General features: G+C 44.5%; 1 protein-coding gene across 1 annotated transcript in view; it reads right to left on the bottom strand.

The window, feature by feature from the left end:
* Positions 1-379: 379 nt before the first annotated feature.
* itga1 (integrin, alpha 1) overlaps positions 380-27382 on the bottom strand; it is a 193649-nt gene continuing 166646 nt past the window's right edge. Inside the window, exons 24-31 of the mRNA XM_067985617.1 lie at positions 25075-25164; positions 24178-24280; positions 22274-22387; positions 14204-14314; positions 9041-9148; positions 6930-7025; positions 4151-4264; positions 380-654 (exon numbers count right to left, since the gene is read on the bottom strand). Of these exons, the coding sequence (XP_067841718.1) occupies positions 616-654; positions 4151-4264; positions 6930-7025; positions 9041-9148; positions 14204-14314; positions 22274-22387; positions 24178-24280; positions 25075-25164 (775 nt within the window). The 3' untranslated portion in view covers positions 380-615. The remainder of the gene's footprint in view (positions 655-4150; positions 4265-6929; positions 7026-9040; positions 9149-14203; positions 14315-22273; positions 22388-24177; positions 24281-25074; positions 25165-27382) is intronic.

Genomic DNA, 27382 nt, shown 5'->3' with positions numbered 1-27382 from the left:
GTATTCTGCTGCCTTAAAAAAACGTTCTATTCAAAAGAAATATGTTCACCTGCAAATATCGCAAATTGTGTGACAATGGTTTTAAATCTACAAATTCAAAAAGCATCTGCCAGCCTATGCAGTCACAATGTGACAACCACCAATTGAACAGGATCTTTAAATCAGACAACAGCAAGAAAAATGTACATTCACTGGGTGGAGTATGGATTATCTTGAGCTATTCTTTTGAAAGATCAGCAAAATGGGAAGTGATCATTTATCTGTTATAATTAAAGTAACTAATTCAAAGGAGAACAGCTAAGATGGGCCTTACTGTGCAGTACTTAAAATAATCAGTTTGAATGGTGCTTAGGCCTGTATAAGAATTTCAAACAAATGGTTTAAAATGTATAAATATGTTTTTAGTAATATACAATAAAAAGTTAAATATATACACTGTATTAACAAATGGAGAGATTTTGGATAACAATTTTTTCTCATACATGGCACTGTAAATTATTTTCATCATGAACATAATTTTACAACTTTTATTATTTCTCCTGTGTTGCAGCTGGAAGGTAGCGACCCACAAAGCATTTGTCTTCTTCTGTGCTTCCAATATCCTCTGGTGACCTTTCACATTTTTTCTTTTAAAGGCCTTCTGAAAAATCCAGCCTGCAAGTAAAAAAAAATTTGTAACCATCATGAAAAAAATTACAACTTTACAGTGGTTAAAATCTATTAGGTAGAAGTTTTCAGATATAGGGAATTGTTAAATGTTGGATTGCACAAACAAATGGCAACATCACTTGTTTGATAAATGTCTTATTTTAATTAAGGAGCCTGGGCCTTGTGGTGGACATTTAAATATAAAATAATGTTGACACAGATGCACATTAATGCACAATGAACCACAATGAACCATTTACCACCACCAATAGAATGAGGAATTGGATGCACGAGGTTGGTTTGTTCTTTTGCCGGCAGAGTAGTGGCTGGGCAGAGCTTCTGCCCATTGCTGTGACCCTGCCATAACCTCAACACATTTCCCTGTTGTGCAGGGAAGGCCCTTGATTAAATCCCGCCATTGCTGACATGGAAAATGTTGGCTGTGTTGCAGCGACACTGCCCCTGAAGAGGCAGTGAGGGGTTTAAAGGGTCAGGTGCAGCCCTGTAAAGGAACAGGGGTAATTTTTTTTTTAGGTGTTGGCTGAGGTCTAATAAAGTTAGTGATTGGGACTGTTATGGAGGGAGAGGCCTCTCCCTCCTTGCAGTGTCCTGGTGTTTATTACCATTGTCCCAAGTCTGCTGCCATCTTCCCCTTGGGGGCTTTCTGGGAGTACTGGAAACAGCAGTGGTAAGCAGGGAAATGGAGTGGCTTGCTGGGCAATGCCAACCTGCTAACACTTAAATGTGGTGGGCAGGGAATAGACAGCTAGCGGAGTGAGGAAGGGAATTTGATGGGTTGGGAATGTGGCTGTAGACCTCACCACCTGATCTTGCCCTGTTTTCTGCTGCCTTCCACCTGATTTTGTGGGGGATAGCAGAAGAAAGTCCAGCCCATCGTGTGAGCACCGCCCAATCGAATTCATGGGGCAATGTACTGTGTGAATGCAACTGTGCAAAGCCAGAAGTAACATAAACCGTAGTCCACTATAGTGATATTATGCGGCATAACACATCAGATCAATGATATTTGAGAGATTTCAGAAGGCTATGTGTAACTTAGGTCATGATTTTTTTTAATAAAGATTCTCTTCACACTGTGGGTCTTGGTGATAGAACCCATGTTATGCTCCTAGTATCAATTCATTAAACACGGCCTAGAAATTGGATCATGCCTGAACCTTATGCAGCGCACGCGCTAAATGAGGTCGGTGGCAGGGCCATGCCAAATTGGTCCACTGGCCTCTTTTCAATAGTACTGAATTCTGCCAGCATCCTCAGGTGAGTCCAGGGGAGGGGGGGGGGGGGGCGGTGGTGGGGGAGGTAATTGTGGGTGGGGCAAAGGGGTGGCCGGCAGTGGCCTGTGGTTATAATGTGGAGCTAGCAGGAGCAATCCTGCTCCTCTTACCTTTTGGGTGGCAGCCTCTAGTGATCCCTTTAACTAGCAGCTGGTTTGGCTGCTGAGCACCTGAGAAAACTGACCACGCATTCATGGCACATGCTGTGGTCAGCCGCAAAGGAATTTTACAAAGGGGCCGATTTGCAAAAGCAATGGGCCCAACACTATTTTAGGCGAGTGCCCTGAACGACTACAAGATGTCCTAAACAACGTGGCGTGCGGCGCACTTACGGTGCAGACTGACCGAGCGCACATCATACGCTATATTGGGTCCTGTAGCACTCATTTCTCGCCTGAAAACCGGGCGCTGCGAAATCAGAAATCTAGGCTCATTTTTGTTTTTAAAAGGCCTCTGTTTTCAAGAACAAATGTTTGGAATGTATTTTGTTTCAAGAGATATAATGATAAATCATATATAGTACAAATATCTGTGTATGTTCCCTTACATCCAGTAAGTGTCAATTTTTCAATTCGATAACAAGAATTTACAGATGTAAATGATTTTCAATGGGCTGGATTTTGCTGTAAGTGTCGAACGAACGGCAATTTAATGTCCAACAATGATTAAAATCTGAAGGAATGAGACTCCACACGTGTAAAAGTTAATTTTCAGTGCCAGAAAGGTTGTTTGGCAGTAATTAAGATTAACCACGCTGTTAGAACGGTACTTAGACTTGAAAAGAATGGACTTTTGTTGGTGAGTTTAGTCCATTTGTGCAACGTCAGTACAGGAACTTCACGCCATTCAATACAGGGAGCCAGACAGCGAGATCCCATTTTTGCGCAGCTTTTGGAGGAGCATTGCATCTCGGAGAGCAACTTCCGGATTTCCACGTTTAAATGCGGTGGCTGGAAGTAGCTGTCCGATTTGCACAGAAACAATGGTGAGCGCTGTTAGCCTTGCCGTTATTTTTACAGCAAAATCCGGGCCATCGTTTCTTTTAAGCACAATTGGTTAGAATCCTCGATCATCAGTCACAATAGCATGCTTAATGGAGTGATAAGGTGCTTCTCCAGAATTCCTGTGTACCTGCAGGGCAGATGCTCAGGAATAGACAGAAATGACATGGGTGCAGGCCCCTTTATGCAAATGTCTCTATCCTGCGATTTGGGATGGCATCATGACTTGGGCAGACCTTCACACAGAAATTCGACTCTGCCACACTCCTCGCAGAGGTCCAACATATAGTTCCCAAACCACCATGGTATGTAGCCATAAAGCCCTCAAGAATAAAAAGTTTGAACCCACCCCAGGCTGGATTCACCTCGTTGTGCCAGAGTAACAATGCAGTGGAACTTCCGCCATTTTACTGGGTCAGGGGTCATTTGGAAAGCTGAGTGGGTTCCTGGTAGGATTCAATGCCAAGAGAGTTTGCTAATGTTAAAAATGGAAATGAGGCTGTGCTGCAGCAAGTCTGAGGCTACAGAACCAGAAGCGATGGAAGAGCCCAGAAGGTGAAGAACACCCCTGGCTTTGTAAGCCTTGGTAGGTAACTGTATGAGGGCATAATTGGATGGAGAGGACACCTCCCACTAGGCTCTCTACCTCCATCTGCAAAATTTGAAGCCTACCGCCACTTTTCACCAGGTGGTTCCAGGGAGCAATGTTAAGACGGGCAGTTGGGAGCACAATTGTCCAGGAGGCTGGACCCTGCTCCCCTCCCGTCAGCATTTACATGGGGTAGGTGGGGAATGGGTGGCCAGTGGTAGTCTCAGTGGGGCAAGGAAGAGAAATGGAGCTCAAGCAAGGAAGCAACAATAGACTCAGCTACTCAATTTTGTCCAGTTTACCACTATGATCTAACCTGATTTTGGGAGGGAAATCCAGCCCCCTATTCTAAAAGATATAATGCCATGTTTAAAGGGTTAAAAAGATTAGTCAAAACAAAAAAGAAAAATTGGATTCTAATGTCCATCTTACCCCTCCAAATCTTTGATGATCTTCTTTTAAATTACAAATTATTACACCATTTTTACTTGTAACAATTTAAATGTTTAATTTGAATAATTACTGCTTATTACATGTCATAAAAAGAAACTGCATTTTGAAAGTGCAGTAAAGGAGAGGTTGTAAGGTAATTTGATTATAATACAAGATGCACTTACCTTCCACAATGCAAATATTACAAGTGCTAGAAGCAGCAGGCCAGCAAAAACACTCAGTAAAATCACCCAGATTGGAACACCTCCATGGGACTCTTTTGACACAGTTAAAATTACCTGCAAGTTGTAAGGATTGCATTAGCATTTGGGTAAACTAAGCTAAGGATAAGATTTCCAAACATCATGAATAACTTTACTGTTTAGTTCTTCATATTTCCTTACAATTTCAATAAAAGTGAGATTGAAGGGTGCTAGGCTTTTAAAACTGGGTAAGAATCATGTGGCCAGTTCCAAAATTACCATCCTATAATCCATTTCTCATACCCCTTAATGACATCTTCCACCAAAAAAAAATCCAGCTGTCTCCTAAATTTCCCTATGTCGTCGGCTGCTCACATTCGAAGTGGTGAAATCGAAACATCTAGTCAATTGTCCTTTTTTTGAGCTTTGAGTCTGTGTACCTGGCTATATAATTTGTTGCTCTTTGTGACAAAAGTGGAATTTTTGTCCATGGTTTCTCTTGTTTTCACTTAGTTTTAAATAGAAGCTCTAAACATCTCACTCAAAATGGAGGTCATGCGTTCATTAAGTCAAAATGTTTGTTTGGAAATGATGGACTAGATTTTCCATTATTGAAGAATCTCGTTAAATATTTGGCAGGACTGGATTTCAGCCAATGAGAAAGATGCATTCTTGGCCCCAGCCAATTTTATAGGATCCGGCCATTTTGCATAATTTAGGTATGTTCCCCTAGCTTTGCAGGGGGGTATGCCTAGGGTTGGGGGGGGAGGGGTAGAGAATGGCTGGAACAGTGGTCAGAGATAGCCGTGATTAAGGCCATGGGAGTAGAGTGGCCACTGGAGATGGTGAGGTCGAACATGGACATAGGTAGTAGAGTTTGTATGGAGGAAGAGGCAGTCCTTAATTCCTATCCTTGAAAACACAGGGAGAATTGTTTATTTAGGAACATGAGTGTTTACTCAGATCAGAAGCAACTAGTCACAAGAGTGAAAGATGACAGTCTGGGAGTGACATGGGCCTGAATCTATGGCAATAATACTTCCCAGCAGTTACTATGAAGGTATTCACTATAGATGTTAGTGGGAGTATAGAAGAACACTGTCCGACATCCTGTTCCTGCCCATTGGCCAGCTGCTGCTTCTTGCCAGTATTGGGCCAGAGACTGATGAGGCCCAATCTCCCGGCCATAGGCTGCCATGGTCAGGACGGTTTGCCGTTCGCCTTGGCCCCCGCCTACTCGACTCCCATTCCAACTACAAATTGGGGCTTTGTTGACTGATTACTCCTTGCTATTAATAACAACAGTACATTGTGCTAACAGAGAACTACTGTAGCATATTAAGCAATATTGCAATGAATGTAGAATTCTCCTTATGATGTACTGGCATGCCCCTTCTATAGTATTCCTCGTCTGTCCCACGGTGTTCAAAAGCCCAATTTTCCTATAGGGCTCTTGCACCATCAAGGATGAGACTATTTTCAGCTCATTTCAGCTTGTGAAACCATCAGCTCCGTATGCAACAGTAGTGGCTTGAATTTCTTATGTGTCTCAATTGCTTACACATTGTGGCTGCCTCCCCAACCCGAGCTCATTACTTCTATCTTCCTTTCTTGACCCTTCTCAGGCACTTCTGTCTTCTCTCCTCTCTCAGCTATGCCACTTTCCATTTCTCCCCTCAGGTATTTTGCCCGTCCCGCCATCCCTACCTTAGCTCATCACATCTCTTCATCCTTTATATTCTCCTGCCACTGTCCAGGCTTGAATCCCCTTTGAACAAGCCCATGACTACCTTCTGTGCTTCTTTTAACATTCTAGGAAGACCCCATTGTGAAAGCCATTACTGCCTGCTTAAGAGCAGTAACCCCAACTGCCCCATACTCCTCTCTCATCAACCTTCACACCCAGCGTGCTCACGGATGGTTAATCTTGCCAACCTCCTCCCATCCTGCTCACCACTCCCACCACTCCCATGGACTCTGGTAACAGATCAATCACTGCCCCTCTCTGCAGTTTCCTCCGGAACATCCATTCACTCGTGAACAAGGCCCTAGCTAGCCACGATCTTATTGTGGATGATTTCATTGATATCCTGTCTTTGACTGAAACTTGACTCAGAGGTGGCAACACTTTGCCCCTTACTGAAGCCTCCCCACCTGGTTATATTTTCCACCTCCTGCCCTGTCCAAACTTCTACAGTGGTAGCATGGCCCTCGTCAGCAAATGACACCTTGGCCTGTCCCTCACTCCTCTCCTTCTTCAAACACCAACTCTGTTCCAGCAGTCTCACCTCTCCTTCAACACTCTTATTGTCTACTGTCCCCAAGCCTCACCCTGAGTTTCTCCCCGAGATATTCTCCTTTCTTTCTTCCCCCAGCTTCCACAATCAATGACTCCTCATACTCAGTGATTTTAATCTCCATCTCAGCTCCCTGTTAATTTTAATCACCATCTCAGATCCTTATACCCACAGGGGAATTTCCATGAGTATTTGCCCACTCATCCACCATAACTTTAGTGAAAGAGCTGCAGAAACCTAGGGAAAATGATGTAAACATAATTTACACCATTTCCCTGGGGGCTTTCCGTGATTCCTTTGCCGAGGTTATGACGGACCAGTGAAAGAGTCCCCTGCGGAAATTCATCCTCCATGAGTTGAGAGACTTTTGAGATAGTGCTTTCAGTGAGAACCAACTGGTGTCGAAATCCTAATCCTGAGAGACTATAGGTAATAATAAATTAAGTAAGAAGATAACTACTCACAGTCCTTCTTTCCATTGCTTTGTTCAGTACTACTAGTGGTGACTCTTCAATTGTGATTGTAGCAGTTATAATTAAACCTACTGAATGAAAATTTGCCTGTAATAGGAAAAAGAAAATGATTATGTCTCAGAATAGTCAAATATTTTTCAGTTATAGTTCGGCAGTTTTGTTAGGTGGTCTTTATTAAAAAAATTATACAATGTACAATTACTGTGAAGTGAGACCTGAACAGTCCAACAATTCTAACAGTACAATGCTGTCTACATGATTTCACCAGACACTAAATAGATTCTAAGGGTTAGAATCTGGCCTAATTTCAATTTTAGGCTCAGGTTTGCATTCAGAGCATTCAAAATCAGTGTCCTCTAAAACTGAAACAAAAATCTGAATGTAAAACAGGGTTTTGCAACTAGAAGATTATAGAACAGTTTTACCTGTAACTGAAACCACTGCCATTTTAAGTTTAACGTAAAGATTGAAGGAATGTATCACTACCATGAGTCTGTTTATCACCCTTTCCACTGAACTACTAAGAATTTAGCAGATCCACTATTATCACTACAATGCTGTGTACCGTCCTACATTCAGTGCTAGACTATGAGTGATTAGATACATATTCTACCAGTGTTATCAGGAACTGGATGCTTCACTGGGCTGCCATCTGAAAAAAACTTACCACCCCTCATCGCTGTAATTCAGTCTTGGAATTCATCACCTAATATTACTGTGGGGATATATGGTGCTATACAGAAAATAGCAGAAGGCTCTTTTATCTGTATATCCATGGCATTATCAACAATAATAACTTGCATTTATGTCGCACCTTTAACGTAGAAAAACATCCCAAGGCGATTCACAGAAACATAGTGACATAAATTGACACTGAAACAAAGAAGGAGATATTAAGAGGGGTGACTAAAAGCTTGGTCATAGAGATAGGTTTTAAACAAGGAGAGAGAGCTGGAGAGGTTTAGCGAGGGAATTCCAGAGCTCAGGGCTTATGCTGGGATGAAGGGAGTAGAGAATGCACAACGTTAATTGTATGATTTATATCACTGAGTGTTAATTGTATTCAGGTGGTGGGTATCAAATGGGGACTCGCTGGTATCCTTTTTATAGGTGAGCTTATCTAGGGTGTGGTGTATGTGTATAAGGGGAAATCTCTATGAATAAAAGCTTGAAAACAACTAAAGACCAGGCTCTAGTATTCTATCCTTCACCACATGGCTTTCCACTTATAACACACAAGAGGCCAGAGTTGAAGGAACGCAGAGCTCTTGGAAGGTTGTAGGGCCGGAGGAGGTTAGAGACAGGGAAGGGCAACGTCGTGAGAAGATTTCAAGCCGAGGATGTGAATTTTAAATTAGAGGCATTGGGGAACTCAACCAATGTAAGTCAGCGAGCTCAGGGGTGGCTGGTGAGCTGGACTTGGTGGGGGTTTGGAAACGGGCAGCAGAACTTTGGATGAGCTGGTTTATGAACGGTGGAGGATGGAAGGCCAGCCAGGAGAGCATTGGAATATTCGAATCTAGAGGGACAAAAGCATGGATGAAGGTTTTGGCAGCAGATCGCTGAGGTGGGGGTAGAGGCATGCAAAGTTACAGAGGTGGAATTAGGCCTTTTTTGTGATGGAGAGGATATGGGATCGGAAACTTAGCTCACCGTGTTATTTAAAAGCTAGGTGATTAAACTGGGCCAAATTTGGATATTAGGCAAATTAACTTGAATTTCCCCAGTTAGGGTTATTTTCTGTTATGGATTTGATTTGACTCTGATTCCTATAAGAGAGAACAATGGAGGATGGAATGCTTCATCTTGGATCTTAGATGGGGAAGAGGAGCTCAGCTGGGAAAGAGCAGTCCTGCCCTGAAGAAAAATCTCCCCTGGAGCACGGTTGACTGCCATGGAGAGATTGTAGCATATAAAAACTTCAACTTCCTACTGAAGGAGAAAGTTTAACCATGAGAGGCTGTGATAAGAGAATCTAAGGGAAGCAGAAAAGTAAGAAAAATATCAAATAAAGACAGAACTGTCAATATTGACAAGAATTAATTTTATTATTTAAAAAAAAATTATGCAACCTTTGTGACCAGTAAATACATTTCACTTACTTTAATAAAAGACGGTTTCCATATTCTTAATGACATATTAAATTGGACCAAACTCGTTGGATGTATAGTGCAGAAGAAACTTGCACATCCTGCAGTATTTTCACATATCTGTTAGGAAATGTTGAAAAGGTTATTGTCAATGATTTGGTAAAAGTTTGTCAGTGAATATCTATTTTTCAATGCATTTACCTATAGGAAATAGAAGGATGTAGAAATGTAACTTTCTGTTCCTAATAACTTAAAGTTATCTTGATTAAAATTGTTATCTCACTGTTCCCATTCTGTATTTTTTAATTTGTCCTCAGGATTGTATATTGCTGGCAAAGCCTCATTTATTGTCCATCTTTAGTTCCCTGAGAAGGTGGTGGTGACTTTTTTCTTCAGCGATTGTTTTTACAACTGAGTTGCTAACTAGGCCACTTCAAAGGGCATTAAGGCCCTGATATTACCAGGGAGGCGGGATGGCAGCGGGGGGGGGTGGGGGGGGGGGGCGGCGACTGGGTGCGTGAGTAACGCGCCCAGTGAAATCCGTCCGTTCCCCACGCGATCGCGGGTAAATTGAAGGCACTTACCGTAGCTTCCGGGTTTCCCGTCGTCAACCTGCGCAGCGGGCGGACTGCGCACCCGCATCACAGGCTGTCAGCTAGAGGAGCCCTATTCAAAGGGGCAGTCCTCCAATGCTGCTTCTGCAACAAACGATCAAAAGTACAGAATGGAGCAGACCAGGGGAAAGGCTGCTCCCAGATTTAACAATGCCTCACTCCCGGTCCTACTGGATGGGGTGAGGAGGAGGAGGGATATTTTCTACCCAGCGGATGGGAGAAAGTGGCCTGTCTCTGCCACCAAGAAGGCCTGGCTCGAGGTGGCAGAGGAGGTCACCAGCGGTAGCACCGTCTCCCGCACATGGATCCAGTGCAGGAAGCGCTTCAATGACCTAACTAGGTCAGCCAAAGTGAGTACATTACTCATTCTCCTACATTCTGTCTTCCACATCACTGCCCCCACCCCACAATTCCTTCTGCACTGCCAACACTACTCTATCACATCACTCCTCACACCCTCTCAAACCTCATCCTCAACTTACCTGCACTTACTCACCTCGCCAGTACTCATCTCACCACTACCACTCAACACAATCCTCATATATCATGGCTCCGTCTCATACTCACCCTCTAATGCATCTCTTTCACGGTCAGCCTCACCCAATCCAATGCATTCAGCAGTTGGCCACATCACCGTCCCTCACTCACACCTCTCTACTTTCTCCTCTTATAGGAGAACAGAGCCCAGAATGCATGGGAGAGGGCGAAGACCGGACGGGGGCCGCAACATCAGGTCGTCCTCATGGACGCAGAGCAGGAGGCTCTTGAACTAAGCCACACCCTCGAGTGCCTGTCCGTTGGGGACGCCGAGACTGCCACCCGACAAACGGCTGGTGACAGAACTTTAACATTCAGCACTCACAATAGCAAATGATGTTAACATGCCTTGCCATCTTCAGCACCTCAACATCTGTGATCATGCTTAATATTGCCTTATGTTCTCTTACAGGGCCTTCAGCGACCGCCGTGACGGCGGAGGGCGATTCCTCAGAGGACTTGCTGGCCTTTGAGGGGGCACCGTCACATCTGAGCGAGCCATCCACCAGCACAGATACACACACCTCGGTGGGTCCCCGTCCTCAGTTAGTTGGGGTCGCACGTGGTTAGTCACCACGCACATGAGCACGAGCAGACACTGGTGGCAGGGGCAGCTGTGGAGAGTCCACATCAGTGGGAGCACTCTTCTCCAGGCTCTGCTCAGCTGGACACAGATGCTGAACCCTGGGCGCCATCCTTTAAAAGGAGAATGATCGAGAGGCAGCAGCACATTTGCAAGGTGCTGGATAAGGTGCCACTCGCACTCTCCACAATCGCGCAGAGGATGGAGGAGTCCAACTCCTGCATGAGTGGAATGGTGGCACAGGTACAGGAGGGAATCTCTGAGATACTGTCACAGGGACGTGAGGGCATCTCTGAAATAATGTCGCGGGTAAGTGCAGGAACGTCTGCGATGGAGGGAAGGCTAGCCTCCATCGAGCTTCAAGCATGGCTCACCAATGAGTCCATTGAGGCCCTGACAATGGCCCTTCAGACTCAGGGTGAACAACTTTCTGTCGCCTTAAACAGGCAGGCAGATACACTAGCACTGGCCTTACAAGGTTTCACACATGTCCTCCAAACTGTCGTCCAGCAAGGTGGTAGGAGTGATGTGGGCCTGGCCCAGGAGAGGGATGATGGTGAAAGGGGACATGGAAGTGGGGACGCCACTCAAAGCGCTCCCACATCGCACCCGTTGTCCCCCTCTCAACCAGTACCCGCAATGCTGCCTGCTCTCCAGGTGGTCGAGTCTGCCCCTGCACAGGTGTGGGTGGAGCAGTCTTTGGAAAGGCCCTCACGGGCACCGAAACCCAGAGGGCGTAGGCTCAAAGCATCTAATCGGTCAGGGCATGAACAAGAGCAACCTGCCACTACCCCTGCTGCAGCCACAGGGGAAGCACCATGTAGGAGTAGTAGGAAGCGTAAGGCAAAGGTTTTGTGAGCACAAAGGGGATGCACAAGGGTGTTTGATGGTTTGTCATGTTTTTTACTTATATTTGATTTTTGTTCATGGCACATTAAATATTATTATTGTCACCACTACTGCCACGTCTTGGCCATTCTTGACTGACTTGTGCAATAAATCCCTTTCATGAGGTTCACCATGAACACCCACACTTGATGCCACCCACTGGGTCACTCTACAGTGGGTGTATGTGTAGTTGCACGACTATTTTGTGCAAGGGGCAGGGGGCAGAGGAGGGGGCTGGTGTGGCCACTCTTCTGTCCAGGTGGTGAGGACTGGACTCTTCACACTGTCTGATGTTAGGAGAACCGTTCACATATCAGTGACTCCCTGGCCTCATGAGCAGCCAGGTGAGCCGCTGTTCTGCCCATGGGTTGCTCTTCCTCCTCTGCCTTCTCCTCCTCGTCCTCCTCAATATGGGTGGCAGATGTGGATGGGGTCTCCTCCTCAAGCGGCACCCCTCTCTGTTGTGCCATGTTGTGCAGGGCACAACACATGACTATAATGCTCTGTCTGGTGCATATTGAAGCGCTCCCCCAAAACGATCAAGGCAACTGAGGCGCATCTTGAGCAGCCCTATAGCATGCTCAATTATAGACCAGCGATGTGGCTGTCGTTATATCGATGCTGTTGCTCGGTGATGGGGTTCCTCAGGGGTATCATGAGCCATGTGTGCAGGGGCTATCCCTTGTCCCCGAGGAGCCAGCCCTTGCGGGTATTCGGTGTGTGGAAGAGGGGCGGGATGTTGGATTCCTGGAGGATGAAGGAATCGTGACAGCTGCCAGGGTATCTGGCACACACATGAAGGAATCTCTTGCGGTGGTCACTGATGAGCTGAGTATTGATGGAGTGATAGCCCTTCCTGTTGATGAACAGTCCTGGTTTGTGTGGAGGTGCTCGTATTGCTATATGGGTGCAATCGATTACACCCTGCACCCGTGGGAAGCCAGCCACAGTGTGGAATCCCACTGCCCTCTCCGTCTGGCTGAGGTAATCCATGGGGAATTTGATACAGTGCGAGGCCCTGCGAAACAAGCCATCGGTGATCTGCCTTATGCACTTGTGTGCAGACGACTTCGAGAGCCTGGCGATGTCCCCGGTGGCACCCTGGAACAATCCGGAGGCAAAGAAGTTGAGGGCAGTAGTGACTTTGACAGCGACAGGTAAGAAGATACTGCTCAGGCCAGCCGGGAGTAGCTCGGCATGAAGGAGGCTGCAGATGTCCGCGACTACCTGGCGACTGACTCTGAGCCTCCATATGCACTGCTCCTCAGAGAGGTCCAGGAAGCTGAGCCTCGGTCTGTAACCCTGTGGTGAGGGTAGTGCCTCCTGCAAGGCCGCTCTCTCTGTTGTTGCCCTCCCTGCTGTTGTGCAGGTGCTTGTGGCGCAGCACTGTGTTGTGGAGCTCCACGTGGCGGAGGTGGACGGTGTGCCTGGCAAGGCTGGTGATGTTGCTCATCCTCGGATGAAGTGATGAATGCAGCTATGGCGGCCCCCCATCCTGACGGTGTGAGTTTGATGGGGTCCACAAAGTAGGTAAATGTGTTTGCACAGCAGAGTTTAAGGTATAAACTAAGAATTTTGAGTGGAAAGACAAAGATGTTGCAGCCAAAACTTTGTCTGAAGTGACAGAGTGCAATAAATGAGGTTTTCCCCCCAACTGTCAAATAATCCTTTACATCTCCCACTGGCTGCTGGCTGAAACACGTCTGCTCCAACAGGGAGTGTTTCCCACAGCACGGAAAACACGCTGAAGATCCTTCAAAATTGCACCCCTGCCAAAATCTCCAGTCAATGAGGTCTGTCAAGTACCGCAACTATCTAAATAACTATGTGAAGTAGCATCCCGCCGGCTTTAATTGCCAGTGGGAGTCCCGCATGCGGGAAGCACACGGACCCGAGTGCATCACCGGGGAACCCGGAAGTCAGCGGGTTGGAGCCGGGCTCCGAGACTGCTCTGGGATTCCGCTATTTTAGGAGACCCCCGCCCCCAACGCACCCGCTTGGCCATCCGAAAATCGGCGCCCAAGAGTCAATCCTGGAACCCCCTACCTAACAGCATTATGCTGCACTGAGGAGGTTCAAGAAGACCCACCAGTATCTTCTCAAGGGCAACTAGGGATGGTCAATAAATGCTGGCCTTGCCAGCAACACCATCACAAGAATGAAAAAAAAACAAGTATAGTGGGAGTGCAGTCAGACTGGGTAGGGGAACTAGGTTCCCTTCCCTAAAGGACATTCGTGAACCAATTAGGTTTTTACTAAAATTTGGCAGGTTTTCTGGTCATTTTTATCCTGTTATCAGCCCACAAATTACAAGATTTATTGAATTCAATTTCACAGCTTGCATAAGGAAGGCCTGGGTTCCCAGCCCTTTTTCTCCTGTCTGCCCCCGGTTCCTGCCTCTCTCCATGACTGCCACGTGAGACCCAGTGGTAGTTTCTGAGGCAGGATTTGAACTCATAACCTTTGGATTGTTAGTCCAGTAATATAACCAATACACTGCTGTACCTGTTTTAACCTCTGTATATACGCAAAATTTCATAAGACTGTAATTACCCCAATGGTGTTTATGAGACGCTCCTGTTCTGGGGACGGTTTGTGAGGGTTTTCATTGTTTATCTTCAAGGGATCCATGACTTGTGAGTCATGACATGTGACTGATTTATTCTGTCAGGCGGAAAGGAAATAAATTGAAATAAGTTTTGAAGTAGCAAAGGTCATTAAGTTAATGCAGGTTAATAGAGACACATTCAGAACTGACTAAAAATCCCATGGAAGGCAAAAATAATTATATCTTAGTGAAATCACTGAATTACGCATAAAACAGTAATCATGTAGCTAAAACTGTAACTCACAGTGTTATGCTTTCAGAATGGTGAAATCACATTTATTGCATTAAAGATAGAGTTAGTGGCTGAGGCTTTCTGCTGTGCCCTTGTAAGCCTGTGATTTTGCCATCTATTAAAATAAATGGCACTGGAGGAGGGGGTGGGGGGAGGGGGGATGGTGAGCACACAGGCGGGCAGTTCCGACCAAGAATGTATGATTGGGTAGCACAGTACCTTAGAACACTGTCCTTTTACTTCAAGGATTTAGGTTTGAATCTAGTTCAGACAGATGTGTAAATGACTTCATTCTTGGTCAGTCTTGAGAAAAATGAGTATGGGAGCCCTCAAACTGGTTCCCACTGAATATAAATATAGCAGTCATGATGTGGAGATGCCGGTGATGGACTGGGGTTGACGATTGTAAACAATTTTACAACACCAAGTTATAGTCCAGCAATTTTATTTTAAATTCACAAGCTTTCGGAGGCTTCCTCCTTCCTCAGGTAAATGTTCAGGAGCTCCTTGAAGCCTACGCATTTATACATATAGAACAATACATGGTGTTTACAGAATGCCCCTGCAACTGCCCGTTGCCAAGGCAATCACCGTGTTCAGACAGAGAGGTGTCACCTGCAGAACCCCCGAATACACATTCAACAAAAAAACAAACAGGAAAAAAAAACAGAGAGAGGCAGAAACATCCGGAAGGCAGAGAAAGCCAGCAAATGACCCATTATATTAAAAACAGATAACATTTGTTCGCTGGTGGGGTAACGTGTAGCGTGACATGAACCCAAGATCCTGGTTGAGGCCGTCCTCATGGGTGCGGAACTTGGCTATCAATTTCTGCTCGACGATTTTGCGTTGTCGTGTGTCTCGAAGGCCGCCTTGGAGTACGCTTACCCGAAGGTCGGTGGATGAATGTCCATGACTGCTGAAGTGTTCCCCGACTGGGAGGGAACCCTCCTGTTTGGCGATTGTTGCGCGGTGTCCGTTCATCCGTTGTCGCAGCGTCTGCATGGTCTCGCCAATGTACCATGCTCTGGGGCATCCTTTCCTGCAACATATGAGGTAGACAACGTTGGCCGAGTCACAGGAGTATGAACCATGCACCTGGTGGGTGGTGTCCTCTCGTGTGATGGTGGTATCTGTGTCGATGATCTGGCATGTCTTGCAGAGGTTACCGTGGCAGGGTTGTGTGGTGTTGTGGACGCTGTTCTCTTGAAAGCTAGGTAATTTGCTGCGAACGATGGTCTGTTTGAGGTTGGGTGGCTGTTTAAAGGCGAGTAGTGGAGGTGTGGGGATGGCCATAGCGAGGTGTTTGTCCTCATTGATGACATGTTGAAGGCTGCGGAGAACATGGCGTAGTTTCTCCGCTCCGGGGAAGTACTGGACGACAAAGGGTACTCTGTTGGTTGCGTCCCGTGTTAGTCTCCTGAGGAGGTCTATGCGATTTTTTGCTGTGGCCCGTCGGAACTGTCGATCGATGAGTCGAGCGTCATATCCCGTTCTTACTAGGGCGTCTTTCAGCGTCTGTAGGTGTCCATCGCGTTCCTCCTCGTCTGAGCATACTCTGTGTATTCGCAGGGCCTGTCCATAGGGGATGGCCTCTTTGACGTGGTTAGGGTGGAAGCTGGAAAAGTGGAGCATCGTGAGGTTGTCCATGGGCTTGCGGTAGAGTGAGGTGCTGAGGTGCCCGTCTTTGATGGAGATTCGTGTGTCCAAGAAAGAAACTGATTCTGAGGAGTAGTCCATGGTGAGCTTGATGGTGGGATGGAACTTGTTGATGTTATCGTGTAGTCTCTTTAGTGATTCCTTGCCGTGGGTCCATAGAAAGAAAATGTCGTCGATGTATCTGGTGTATAGTGTTGGTTGGAGGTCTTGTGCAGTGAAGAAGTCCTGCTCGAACTTGTGCATGAACAGAACAGACTATTGCAAAGAAGCATACCGACAACTGGACAACCAGGAACACTACAGACGGTTACTCGCAGATCCGACCAAAGAACACACCCACCAGCTCAACAAACTGATCAAGACCTTCGATCCAGACCTTCAAAGCATCCTACGCACTCTCATCCCACGTAATCCCCGCGTGGGAGACTTCTACTGCCTCCCAAAGATACACAAAGCCAACACACCCGGACGTCCCATCGTATCAGGCAACGGAACCCTGTGTGAGAACCTCTCTGGATACATCGAGGGCATCCTGAAACCCATCGTACAGGGAACCCCCAGCTTCTGTCGCGACACTACAGACTTCCTACAAAAACTCAGTACCCACGGACCAGTTGAACCAGGAACACTTCTCACCACGATGGACGTCTCGGCACTATACACCAGTATCCCCCACGATGACGGCATCGCTGCGACAGCATCAATACTCAACACCAACAACAGCCAATCTCCGGAAGCCATCCTACAACTCATCCGCTTCATCCTGGATCACAATGTCTTCACCTTCGATAACCAGTTCTTTACCCAAACACACGGAACAGCCATGGGGACCAAATTCGCACCCCAATACGTCAACATTTTCATGCACAAGTTCGAGCAGGACTTCTTCACTGCACAAGACCTCCAACCAACACTATACACCAGATACATCGACGACATTTTCTTTCTATGGACCCACGGCAAGGAATCACTAAAGAGACTACACGATAACATCAACAAGTTCCATCCCACCATCAAGCTCACCATGGACTACTCCTCAGAATCAGTTTCTTTCTTGGACACACGAATCTCCATCAAAGACGGGCACCTCAGCACCTCACTCTACCGCAAGCCCACGGACAACCTCACGATGCTCCACTTTTCCAGCTTCCACCCTAACCACGTCAAAGAGGCCATCCCCTATGGACAGGCCCTACGAATACACAGGGTATGCTCAGACGAGGAGGAACGCGATGGACACCTACAGACGCTGAAAGACGCCCTAGTAAGAACGGGATATGACGCTCGACTCATCGATCGACAGTTCCGATGGGCCACAGCAAAAAATCGCATAGACCTCCTCAGGAGACTAACACGGGACGCAACCAACAGAGTACCCTTTGTCGTCCAGTACTTCCCCGGAGCGGAGAAACTACGCCATGTTCTCCGCAGCCTTCAACATGTCATCAATGAGGACAAACACCTCGCTATGGCCATCCCCACACCTCCACTACTCGCCTTTAAACAGCCACCCAACCTCAAACAGACCATCGTTCGCAGCAAATTACCTAGCTTTCAAGAGAACAGCGTCCACGACACCACACAACCCTGCCACGGTAACCTCTGCAAGACATGCCAGATCATCGACACAGATACCACCATCACACGAGAGGACACCACCCACCAGGTGCATGGTTCATACTCCTGTGACTCGGCCAACGTTGTCTACCTCATACGTTGCAGGAAAGGATGCCCCAGAGCATGGTACATTGGCGAGACCATGCAGACGCTGCGACAACGGATGAACGGACACCGCGCAACAATCGCCAAACAGGAGGGTTCCCTCCCAGTCGGGGAACACTTCAGCAGTCATGGACATTCATCCACCGACCTTCGGGTAAGCGTACTCCAAGGCGGCCTTCGAGACACACGACAACGCAAAATCGTCGAGCAGAAATTGATAGCCAAGTTCCGCACCCATGAGGACGGCCTCAACCGGGATCTTGGGTTCATGTCACGCTACACGTTACCCCACCAGCGAACAAATGTTATCTGTTTTTAATATAATGGGTCATTTGCTGGCTTTCTCTGCCTTCCGGATGTTTCTGCCTCTCTCTGTTTTTTTTCCCTGTTTGTTTTTTTGTTGAATGTGTATTTGGGGGTTCTGCAGGTGACACCTCTCTGTCTGAACACGGTGATTGCCTTGGCAACGGGCAGTTGCAGGGGCAGTCTGTAAACACCATGTATTGTTCTATATGTATAAATGCGTAGGCTTCAAGGAGATCCTGAAACATTTACCTGAGAAAGGAGGAAGCCTCCGAAAGCTTGTGAATTTAAAATAAAATTGCTGGACTATAACTTGGTGTTGTAAAATTGTTTACAATAAATATAGCAATAAACATTATACAGCCTCAATCATGAACGCAATAAATGATGTGAGAAATGGAAATATTACACAGTTTGAATGGAGTGAGTTTAGCGTTCAGACACGTTGGGCTGAACTTTTCTCCTGGCGGGACAGTGGTGGAAAAGGTGATAAGGCTGGGTGGCATGACCTACCGCCCCCCCCACCCCTCACCTGAATTCCCCTCCCCCTGCCAGGTCTGCCGCCAGCCATTCCATCCCTACCCGCTGTATGCAAATACTGGCATAAGCAAGGCCTGAGTTCCCAATCCGTTTTCTCCTGTCTGCCCCGTTCCTGCCTTTCTCCATGGCTGCCATGTAGGGCCCAGTGTTAGTCTCTGAGGTAGTCACAGAACAGTCCAGAAGTCCCCTGATGGAGGGAGAGGGCTTTGTAGCAGCTTCCAGTCTCTCCATTTTTCCTCCACCCCATCCCCCCAAAATTACATGCTGCTGGCCTTGGTCTCGGCTGATGCCTTTAGTGGGAAATTTGTTGTAGTCTTTGTAGGTCTTCTCCCTCTTTAATGTGCTCTCCTCTCTTTTGTGCTGCAGTAGTTGTCCCACCGTAGCATCACAGTGGTGGGCTCCCGCTTGCTGGCAATGATCCTGCCAGCAGCCCAACATGTATGCTTAATAACCCCTGAACCAGGAAACTTCGACGGGGTCATGGTGGGGTTGGGGTGGCAGGTGGAATTCGCATCCCAGCAAGGTCGGGAGGCAAGAGGGAAATTCAGGCAACCCTCACAGCATCTTAAGCCATGTTGCACCTGTCCTGGAGCAGTTTTATAGTAGCATTGGGGGCAAAGAGGACTTGAACACATAACCAAGGCTGACACTACAGTGCAGTACTTAAGAGAGTGCAGCATTGTAGGAGGAGTGATTTTTCGAATGAGTTATTAAACTGAGACCTGTTCAGGTGGACATAAAGGATCCCATGGAACTGTTTTGAAGAAGTGAAGGGTGTTCTCCCATTGTTCTCGCCAACATTCATCCCTCAACCAACACTGCCAAAACTCATTAACTGGTCATTCCTCTCATTGTTGTTTGAGATTTCGTCATGTGCAAATCGGTTGCTGGGTTTGTTTATAAACCAACACTGATTACATTTCAAAAGCAATTCATTGGCTGTGAAGCACTTTGAGACATTGAAGACATGAAAAGATATATGTATATATATATTCTTTCCTTTAGTTCCAATGTAAATACGTATGTGTCACATGGTTCCCGCGCTAGGCGGGACAGATTGAAGTCATATTTAAAGATCCCTTCTCCTGGACACTAAGGGGCAAATTTTCCACTGAAGTGAAAGGCAGACATCAAAAGGTTGTGGTAAATGTACAACATATATCAATGACTTAGATGAGGGGACTGAGTGTAATGTATCCAAGTTTGCTGACGATACAAAGCTAGGTGGGAAATTAAGCTGTGAGGAGGACACAAAGAGGCTGCATAGGTTAAGTGAATGGGCGAGAAAGTGGCAGATGGAGTATAATGTGGGGAAATATGAAATTATCCACTTTGGTAGGAAGAATAGAAAAGCAGAATATTTTTTAAAATGTGAGAGACGAAAAAATGTTGGTATTCAGAGGGATTTGGGTGTCCTGGTACATGAATCACAGAAAGTTAACATGCAGGTACAGCAAGCAATCAGGAAGGCAAATGGTATGTTAGCCTTTATTGAATGGGGGTTGGAGTATAAGAGTAAGGAGGTCTTGCTGCAATTACATAGGGCTCCGATGAGACCACACCAAGAGTACTCTGTACAGTTTTGGTCTCCTTACCTAAGGAAGGATGTACTTGCCTTAGAGGGGGTGCAATGAAGGTTCACTAGATTGATTCCTGGGATGAGGGGGTTGTCCTATGAGGAGAGATTGAGTAGAATGGGCCTATACTCTTTGGAATTTAGAAGAATGAGAGGTGATCTTATTGAAACTTATAAAATTCTTAGAGGGCTTCACAGAGAGGCTGTATCCCCTGACCAGAGAGTCCAGAACTTGGTGTAATAGTCTCAAGATAAGGGGTCAGCCATTTAGGGCCTAGATGAGGAAAAATTTCTTCACTCAGAGGGTGGTGAAACTTTGGAATTCTCTATCCCAGAGGGCTGTGGATGCTGAGTTGTTGAGTATATTCAAGATTGAGATTGATGCATATTTGGATACTAAGGGAATCAAAGGATATGGGGATAGGACGGGATAGTGGAGTTGAGGTCGAAGATCAGCTATGATCTTACTGAATGGCGGAGCAGGCTTGAGGGGCCATATGGCCTACTCCTGCTCCTATTTCTTATGTTAAGCCACTTGAGTTTATTGTAGATAGTGTTGTAAAAGCTATCAGTTAACAAATCAACAACTTGCATTTATGTAGCTTCTTTAATTTAATTTTTTTCCCCCCAATTTCTTCGGATGATAATGTTAAGATTCACCCTTGTGGTTTATCATGTCATTGATGAGATTATTTGTTTATAATCACTCTCACAAATCCATTTTCTCTTTATCATAATTTTTCTGTTTCATTGAAGAGCACTGATAGGCATTGACATTTATGGCAGCTTTTAAATGATGACACAGATTTTTAGGTGACAAATGTAGGACAGTCAGAAAGGAGAATCCAGTATGAAAAATCTCTAGATAGGAGTGCAGATCGGAGATAAACTACAACACTGTGATGATGCAGATCGGAGATCTACAACAGTGATGCAGATTGGATTATAAACTATAACACAATGATGCAGATCGGAGATAAACTACAACACTGTGATGATGCAGATTGGATTATAAACTACAACATAGTGATGCAGATTGGATTATAAACCACAACACTGCGATGCAGTTTGGATTATAAACTACAACACTGCGATGCAGATTGGATTATAAACTACAACACTGCGATGCAGATTGGATTATAAACTACAACACTGCGATGCAGATTGGATTATAAACTACAACACTGCGATGCAGATTGGATTATAAACTACAACACTGTGATGCAGATTGGATTATAAACTACAACACTGTGATGCAGATTGGATTATAAACTACAACACTGTGATGCAGATTGGATTATAAACTACAACACTGTGATGGAGATTGGATTATAAACTACAACACTGTGATGATGCAGATTGGATTATAAACTACAACACTGTGATGCAGATTGGATTATAAACTACAACACTGTGATGCAGATTGGATTATAAACTACAACACTGTGATGGAGATTGGATTATAAACTCCAACACTGTGATGGAGATTGGATTATAAACTACAACACTGTGATGGAGATTGGATTATAAACTACAACACTGTGATGATGCAGATTGGATTATAAACTATAACACTGTGATGGAGATTGGATTATAAACTACAACACTGTGATGATGCAGATTGGATTATAAACTATAACACTGTGATGCAGATTGGATTATAAACTATAACACTGTGATGGAGATTGGATTATAAACTACAACACTGTGATGATGCAGATTGGATTATAAACTATAACACTGTGATGGAGATTGGATTATAAACTCCAACACTGTGATGCAGATTCTCTGATCTACGCTTCTATTGTGCGAGGCTCCGTGCTGGGAGCACAGGTTGCCGAATAATCCCTCATGTGCTTTGATAACTGTCCAATCAAAACCATTTCAAATTTTGAAGTGAAAATCAATAACAATCAGGCTCCTTATCCACCGTATTCACTGTATTGACTAAAAAAACAAATCAACCATCAAACTCAAACTTACTGAAGAATACGACATTCCAGTCAAATATAAAAGAGTATTGTTCGCAGGAGATACATATGGGAATGTTACTGTCATTCTAAAACGTGAAATTGGAAAAACTCCATCATTGTGGATCTGTGATAAAACAAAAGAAAACATTTTAGGAGAGTTTGATCCTGTCAGAATTTATAAGATTAGTGGGAATACTATAAATAAAGTTCTTTCAGGCAGAAACGATTGGTGCTGCAATGCCATTAGCCAAGCCATTCTACAATAATCATTGTAGAAGTTAGTTGAGGGTGAAATTCTTTCTGTTGCTAATTTTAGTGAAAAGCCAGTGTACGTACAAGAAAAGTCTCCAGTTTGTACACAACTCGATTTTTCACTAAAATTGTCAACAGGAAGAATTCCGCTCCCAGATAACAAGATCTATTCAAATTAATATTTTTCATTTCTAAATATCAGTTTTGTGATATAGTCCAGTTGAAATTCTGCCCTTAATGTCCCTCATCAGCGAGCTTTCCACGAGAAGTGGGGTGGGCTGGACATCTGGCCACTGGGCCCACCCCATTCTGACCAGGTTAATTATGTATGCACGGTGGGCTTGCAACACTTTGTTCACCTTCACTAGGAGTCTGCAATGTTTCACTCACTGCAGCTGCTTAAAGGGGCAAGCCGAAAATGGATTAAAAGAGAAAGACTCCTCCTGGACACTGTACCACCTCAATTAATAATTTTTGTGAGGGGTGAGAAACAGCAGAAATGTAACTGATGAAAGCGGAAAGAGTCCTTGTAGTTATCCTCACCTCCTGGCTCCTGCTGCAAAAAGTCTCCGAACGTCTCTTTCATGCATGGATTGTTCCTGGGAGGCACAGCTGGGGTGGTGAGTTATGAAAATGGGCTGCCGGATGAAGCCCTGCTTTCACTTACATATGATGGAATGGGGAAGCCGCAGGCACAGTGCTCCACCAAGGGGATCAAAGGAAAATTTGTGCAGTTATTATTAGGGGCAGGGATTCAACAGGAGGTCTTCCTGCCCCACTTTCCCCTATTTCCCACTCCTGGCCCACTCAAAAACAGGTGGTATTCGAAAGGAATATCCAGGGGTCTGTGTTTTGGCCTTAGAAAAGGTCAAAAGGTCTAGCAAAGCCTGCTGGAAGTACATATATGGGTGTGGCAATGAGGATAGAATTTGCCTGGCTGTGATGCTTCTGCTTTTGAATTGACGCACAAATGATTGCAAGATACTGGAGGGTGACTGGTGGCTGTGGAACCTTATTCTAGCATGGTGTCAATGGCCTAGAAATTCAAACGTGCCCCAAAATAGGCATGCAGGGAATGATTTCCCCACCTGACTGGAAAGGCTGAGGTGCACGTAATATTGGGTCTCATTATCATCGAGCAGGCGAGCTACGGACACCTAATAGCCATCCCCAGGCAGCTTGCTGGAGAAGAGGACCTGAAGATCAGACCGTTGTGATGTCAGCAGTGGTCCTTAGGTAAGTCATTAAAGGAACCGGGAAGGGGGGAATTTCATGTAAGTTGCTTAAGACTTAATTGTGGCTATTGTGGATACTTTTTAGCATCAGTTATCTCCCTCATCCAGACAACAAGCTTTCTGAATTTGACAGTTAATTTCTTTCCATTGGTTTTCACAGGAAAAAACATTGGCAATGGAAACATCCTAGTCATTTCCACAACTTCCTGCAAAATAGTTGACAAAACTTTATTGCATTCTCTTTCCATATTTAATGTTCACTACGGTACTCTACACATAGCTGAAGACACGGTACAGCAAATAGGGATTTTTGAATTGATAAATAATTGATAATAACTTGTTAACAAATAGGTGTTCAACTTCATCTCTGGTTAGTGGTTTACCTTCTGTTCAATGAAAATGTTGCTTATATTTTTTTTCTGCTTACCATATAACTGATGTCTACTGCATCACCAATCTCCTCAATGCTTTTAATAACATCAGGAATTGTATCATTGGCTGCTATTTTAAAATGGTCATCCTTTATAATCCTGGGACAAGGAAGGAAAAGCACTTGAATGACAGAAAGCAGATGTGTAGCTGTGTGTTTCTCTTTCAGTCAGTGGCCTGACTGCACAACACACGTATTTTAATAGGCCATTCATTTATAGTAAAATCACAGCCATATGCCAGTACCTATCTTCTATTATCATCATATAATGAATATATTCATTAATTAGTTAATAAAATGAATGCAGAGCAGCACCCCACATTATTTTACACTGCAGTGAGGCTGGCAAAGTTACTGTGCCTCGTTGATAAAGAGTGTCACAGTCTTGTGGAACAGTTCACACAATTCCACCAGTCATGGGGTCAGTTTTGTAATTGAGATTACAATGCTGTCAGAGATGGGCATGGATTTGTGCTTTATACATAATCCTGCCAAGTATTGTCTATAGTGACAGTATAAGTATTATTCTTATTCTATCAATTCAACACAGTAATAGTTAATGTACGTTTTACATGTTGATAAATCGTTCTGTGCAAACATTTTTTTTTACCTTTATATAACATGTTAAACTTCAGAAAGGTTAACCTAAAATCACTTTTAAATACCTCACAACACGAGTATTAAACACTGAACATCATACTTCGTTGGTGTGTGTACTGCCAACATTTATAGGGAGCAGTATTCACATAACTGGGAATCACCCTGTGACAAATTTGTGATAGTTGTTTCTATTATGTTAATTTTGCTTTTATGTGTACCTTATACTGATGTAGCCTCAGCAGATGCTGAGGGGTAACTATAGCTTGCTTTTCTCAATCTCTAAGTAAATGTTACCTTGAAAAGAGCAGCCCAGCCTCATACAATACTGGAACTGAGATGGTGACTTCATTGTCACTTAAAGTTTCATTTAGTTCACTGCTGTCACTGAAATATTAAAAATAGAATTTATTTTTCACAGAATCTTGTATTCTGTAGATTCAGCATAAAATCAAACCAGCTTTTAGTTATCTCAGTAAAATTCAAAGTATTCATTAAAAGACAATAAGAAGACAGTCATATCCTTTTCTAAGGGTCTGTTAAAATTAAGGACAGTTCAGTTTTTGATTTAGACTCTTTAATTCATAACTTAAATTACAGTCAATAGGGAATTCAATAGAATTCATCATTTTATCTTCATAGCTTTGCAAAGTTCATTCATTATAAATACTTAGCAGTATCTACATTGAGTAGAATGGGCCTATACTCTTTGGAGTGAAGAAGAATGAGTGGGGATCTCATTGAAACATATGAGATTCTGAGGTGGCTTGACAGGGTAGAGGTGATAGGTTGTTTCCCCTGGCCAGAGAGTCTAGAACTAGGGAGCATAGTCGTGGGATAAGGGATCGACCATTTAAGACTGAGATGAGGAGGCATTTCTTCACTCAGAGGATTGTGAATCTTTGGAATTTTCTACCCCAGAGGGCTGTAGATGCTGAGTCATTGAGTATAATCAAAGCTGAGAGAGATAATTTTTTGGACTTTAAGGGGATCAAGGGATATGGGGATTGGGCAGGAAAGTGGAGCTGAAGTTGAAGATCAGCCGTGATCTGATTGAATGGCGGAGCAGGCTTGAGAGGCCGGATGGCCTACTCCTGCTCCTTTCTATTTCTTTTGTTGTTATGTTCTTATGAGTCTATAGCACAGAAACAGGCCATTCTGTCCAACTGGTCTAAGCTGGCGTTTATGCTCCACAAGAGTCTCCTCCCTCCCTACTTCATCTAACCCGATCAGCATACCCTTCTATTCCTTTCTCCTTCATGTGCTTATCTAGCTTCCCCTTAAATACATCTATGCTATTTGCCTCAACCACTCCTTGTGGTAGTGTGTTCCACATTCTTACCACTCTGTGGGTAAAAGAGTTTCGCCTGAATTCCCTATTGGATTTATTAGTGACTATTTTATATTTATGATCTCTAGTTTTGGGCTCTCCCACAACTGGAAAAATTTTCTCTACGTCTACCCTATTAAACCCTTTCATTATCTTAAAGACCTCTATCAGGTCATCCCTCAGCCTTCTCTTTTCTAGAGAAAAAAGCCCCAGTCTGTTCAGCCTTTCTTGATGAGTATAAGCTTTCAGTTCTGATATCATCCTTCTGAATCTTTTTCGCACCTTCTCCAATGCCTCTATATCCTTTTTATAATATGGAGACCAAAACTGTTCACAATACTCCAAGTGTGGTCTAACCAAGGTTCTATCCGAGTTTAACATAACTTCCCTGCTTTTCAATTCTATCCCTCTAGAAATGAAGCCCAGTGCTTGATTTGCCTTTTCTATGGCTTTATTAACCTGCATTTCTATTTTTAGTGATTTGTGTATCTGTACCCCTAGATCCCTTTGCTCCTCTATCCCATTTAGACTTTTATTATCCAAGGAATATGTGGCCTCCTATTCTTCCTACTAAAATGTATCACCTCACACTTATCTATATTGAATTTCATTTGCCAATTACACGTCAATTCTGCAAGACATTAGAGTTTCTTGCATCTTCTCTCATTCTTCTTTTGTATTAATTACAATTTGGTGTCATCTGCAAATCTTGAAATTGTACTTCCGATTCCCGAGTCCAAATTGTTAATGTAAATTGTGAACAACCGTGGTCCTAACACTGATCCCTGTGGAACACCACTTCCCACGTTTGGCAAATCTGAGTAGCTACCCTTAACCCCTACTCTGTTTTCTGTTTTGTAGCCAGCTTGCTATCCATTCTGCTACCTGTCCCCTGACTCCCCATGCTCTGACCGTAGTCATGAATCTACTATGCGGTACCTTATCGAAGGCCTTTTGCAAATTCAAATATGTTACATCTACTGCACTCCCTTGTCTACTCTTTCTGCAACTCCTTCATAGAATTCAATAAGGTTGGTCAAGCATGACTGAATTCCATGCTGACTATTTTTTATTATATTTTTGTTTTCTAGATGTTTTCTATACATCTTTGAGTAAAGATTCCATTATCTTTCCTACCACCGACATTAAGCTAACTGGTTTATAGTTCCCTAGACTTGTACTATCTGAATAACATTCTCATTTAAATTTGAAGCAACAGTTTTGTAGGCAACTCTAAAGTCATACTCCAGCTTTAGTGCATTGACCAAGAAGTTT

This window comes from Heptranchias perlo, chromosome 1 (genome assembly GCF_035084215.1).
Source record: "Heptranchias perlo isolate sHepPer1 chromosome 1, sHepPer1.hap1, whole genome shotgun sequence".
NCBI classification, from domain to species: Eukaryota; Metazoa; Chordata; class Chondrichthyes; order Hexanchiformes; family Hexanchidae; genus Heptranchias; species Heptranchias perlo.
This window is presented reverse-complemented; position numbering and strand designations above follow the sequence as displayed.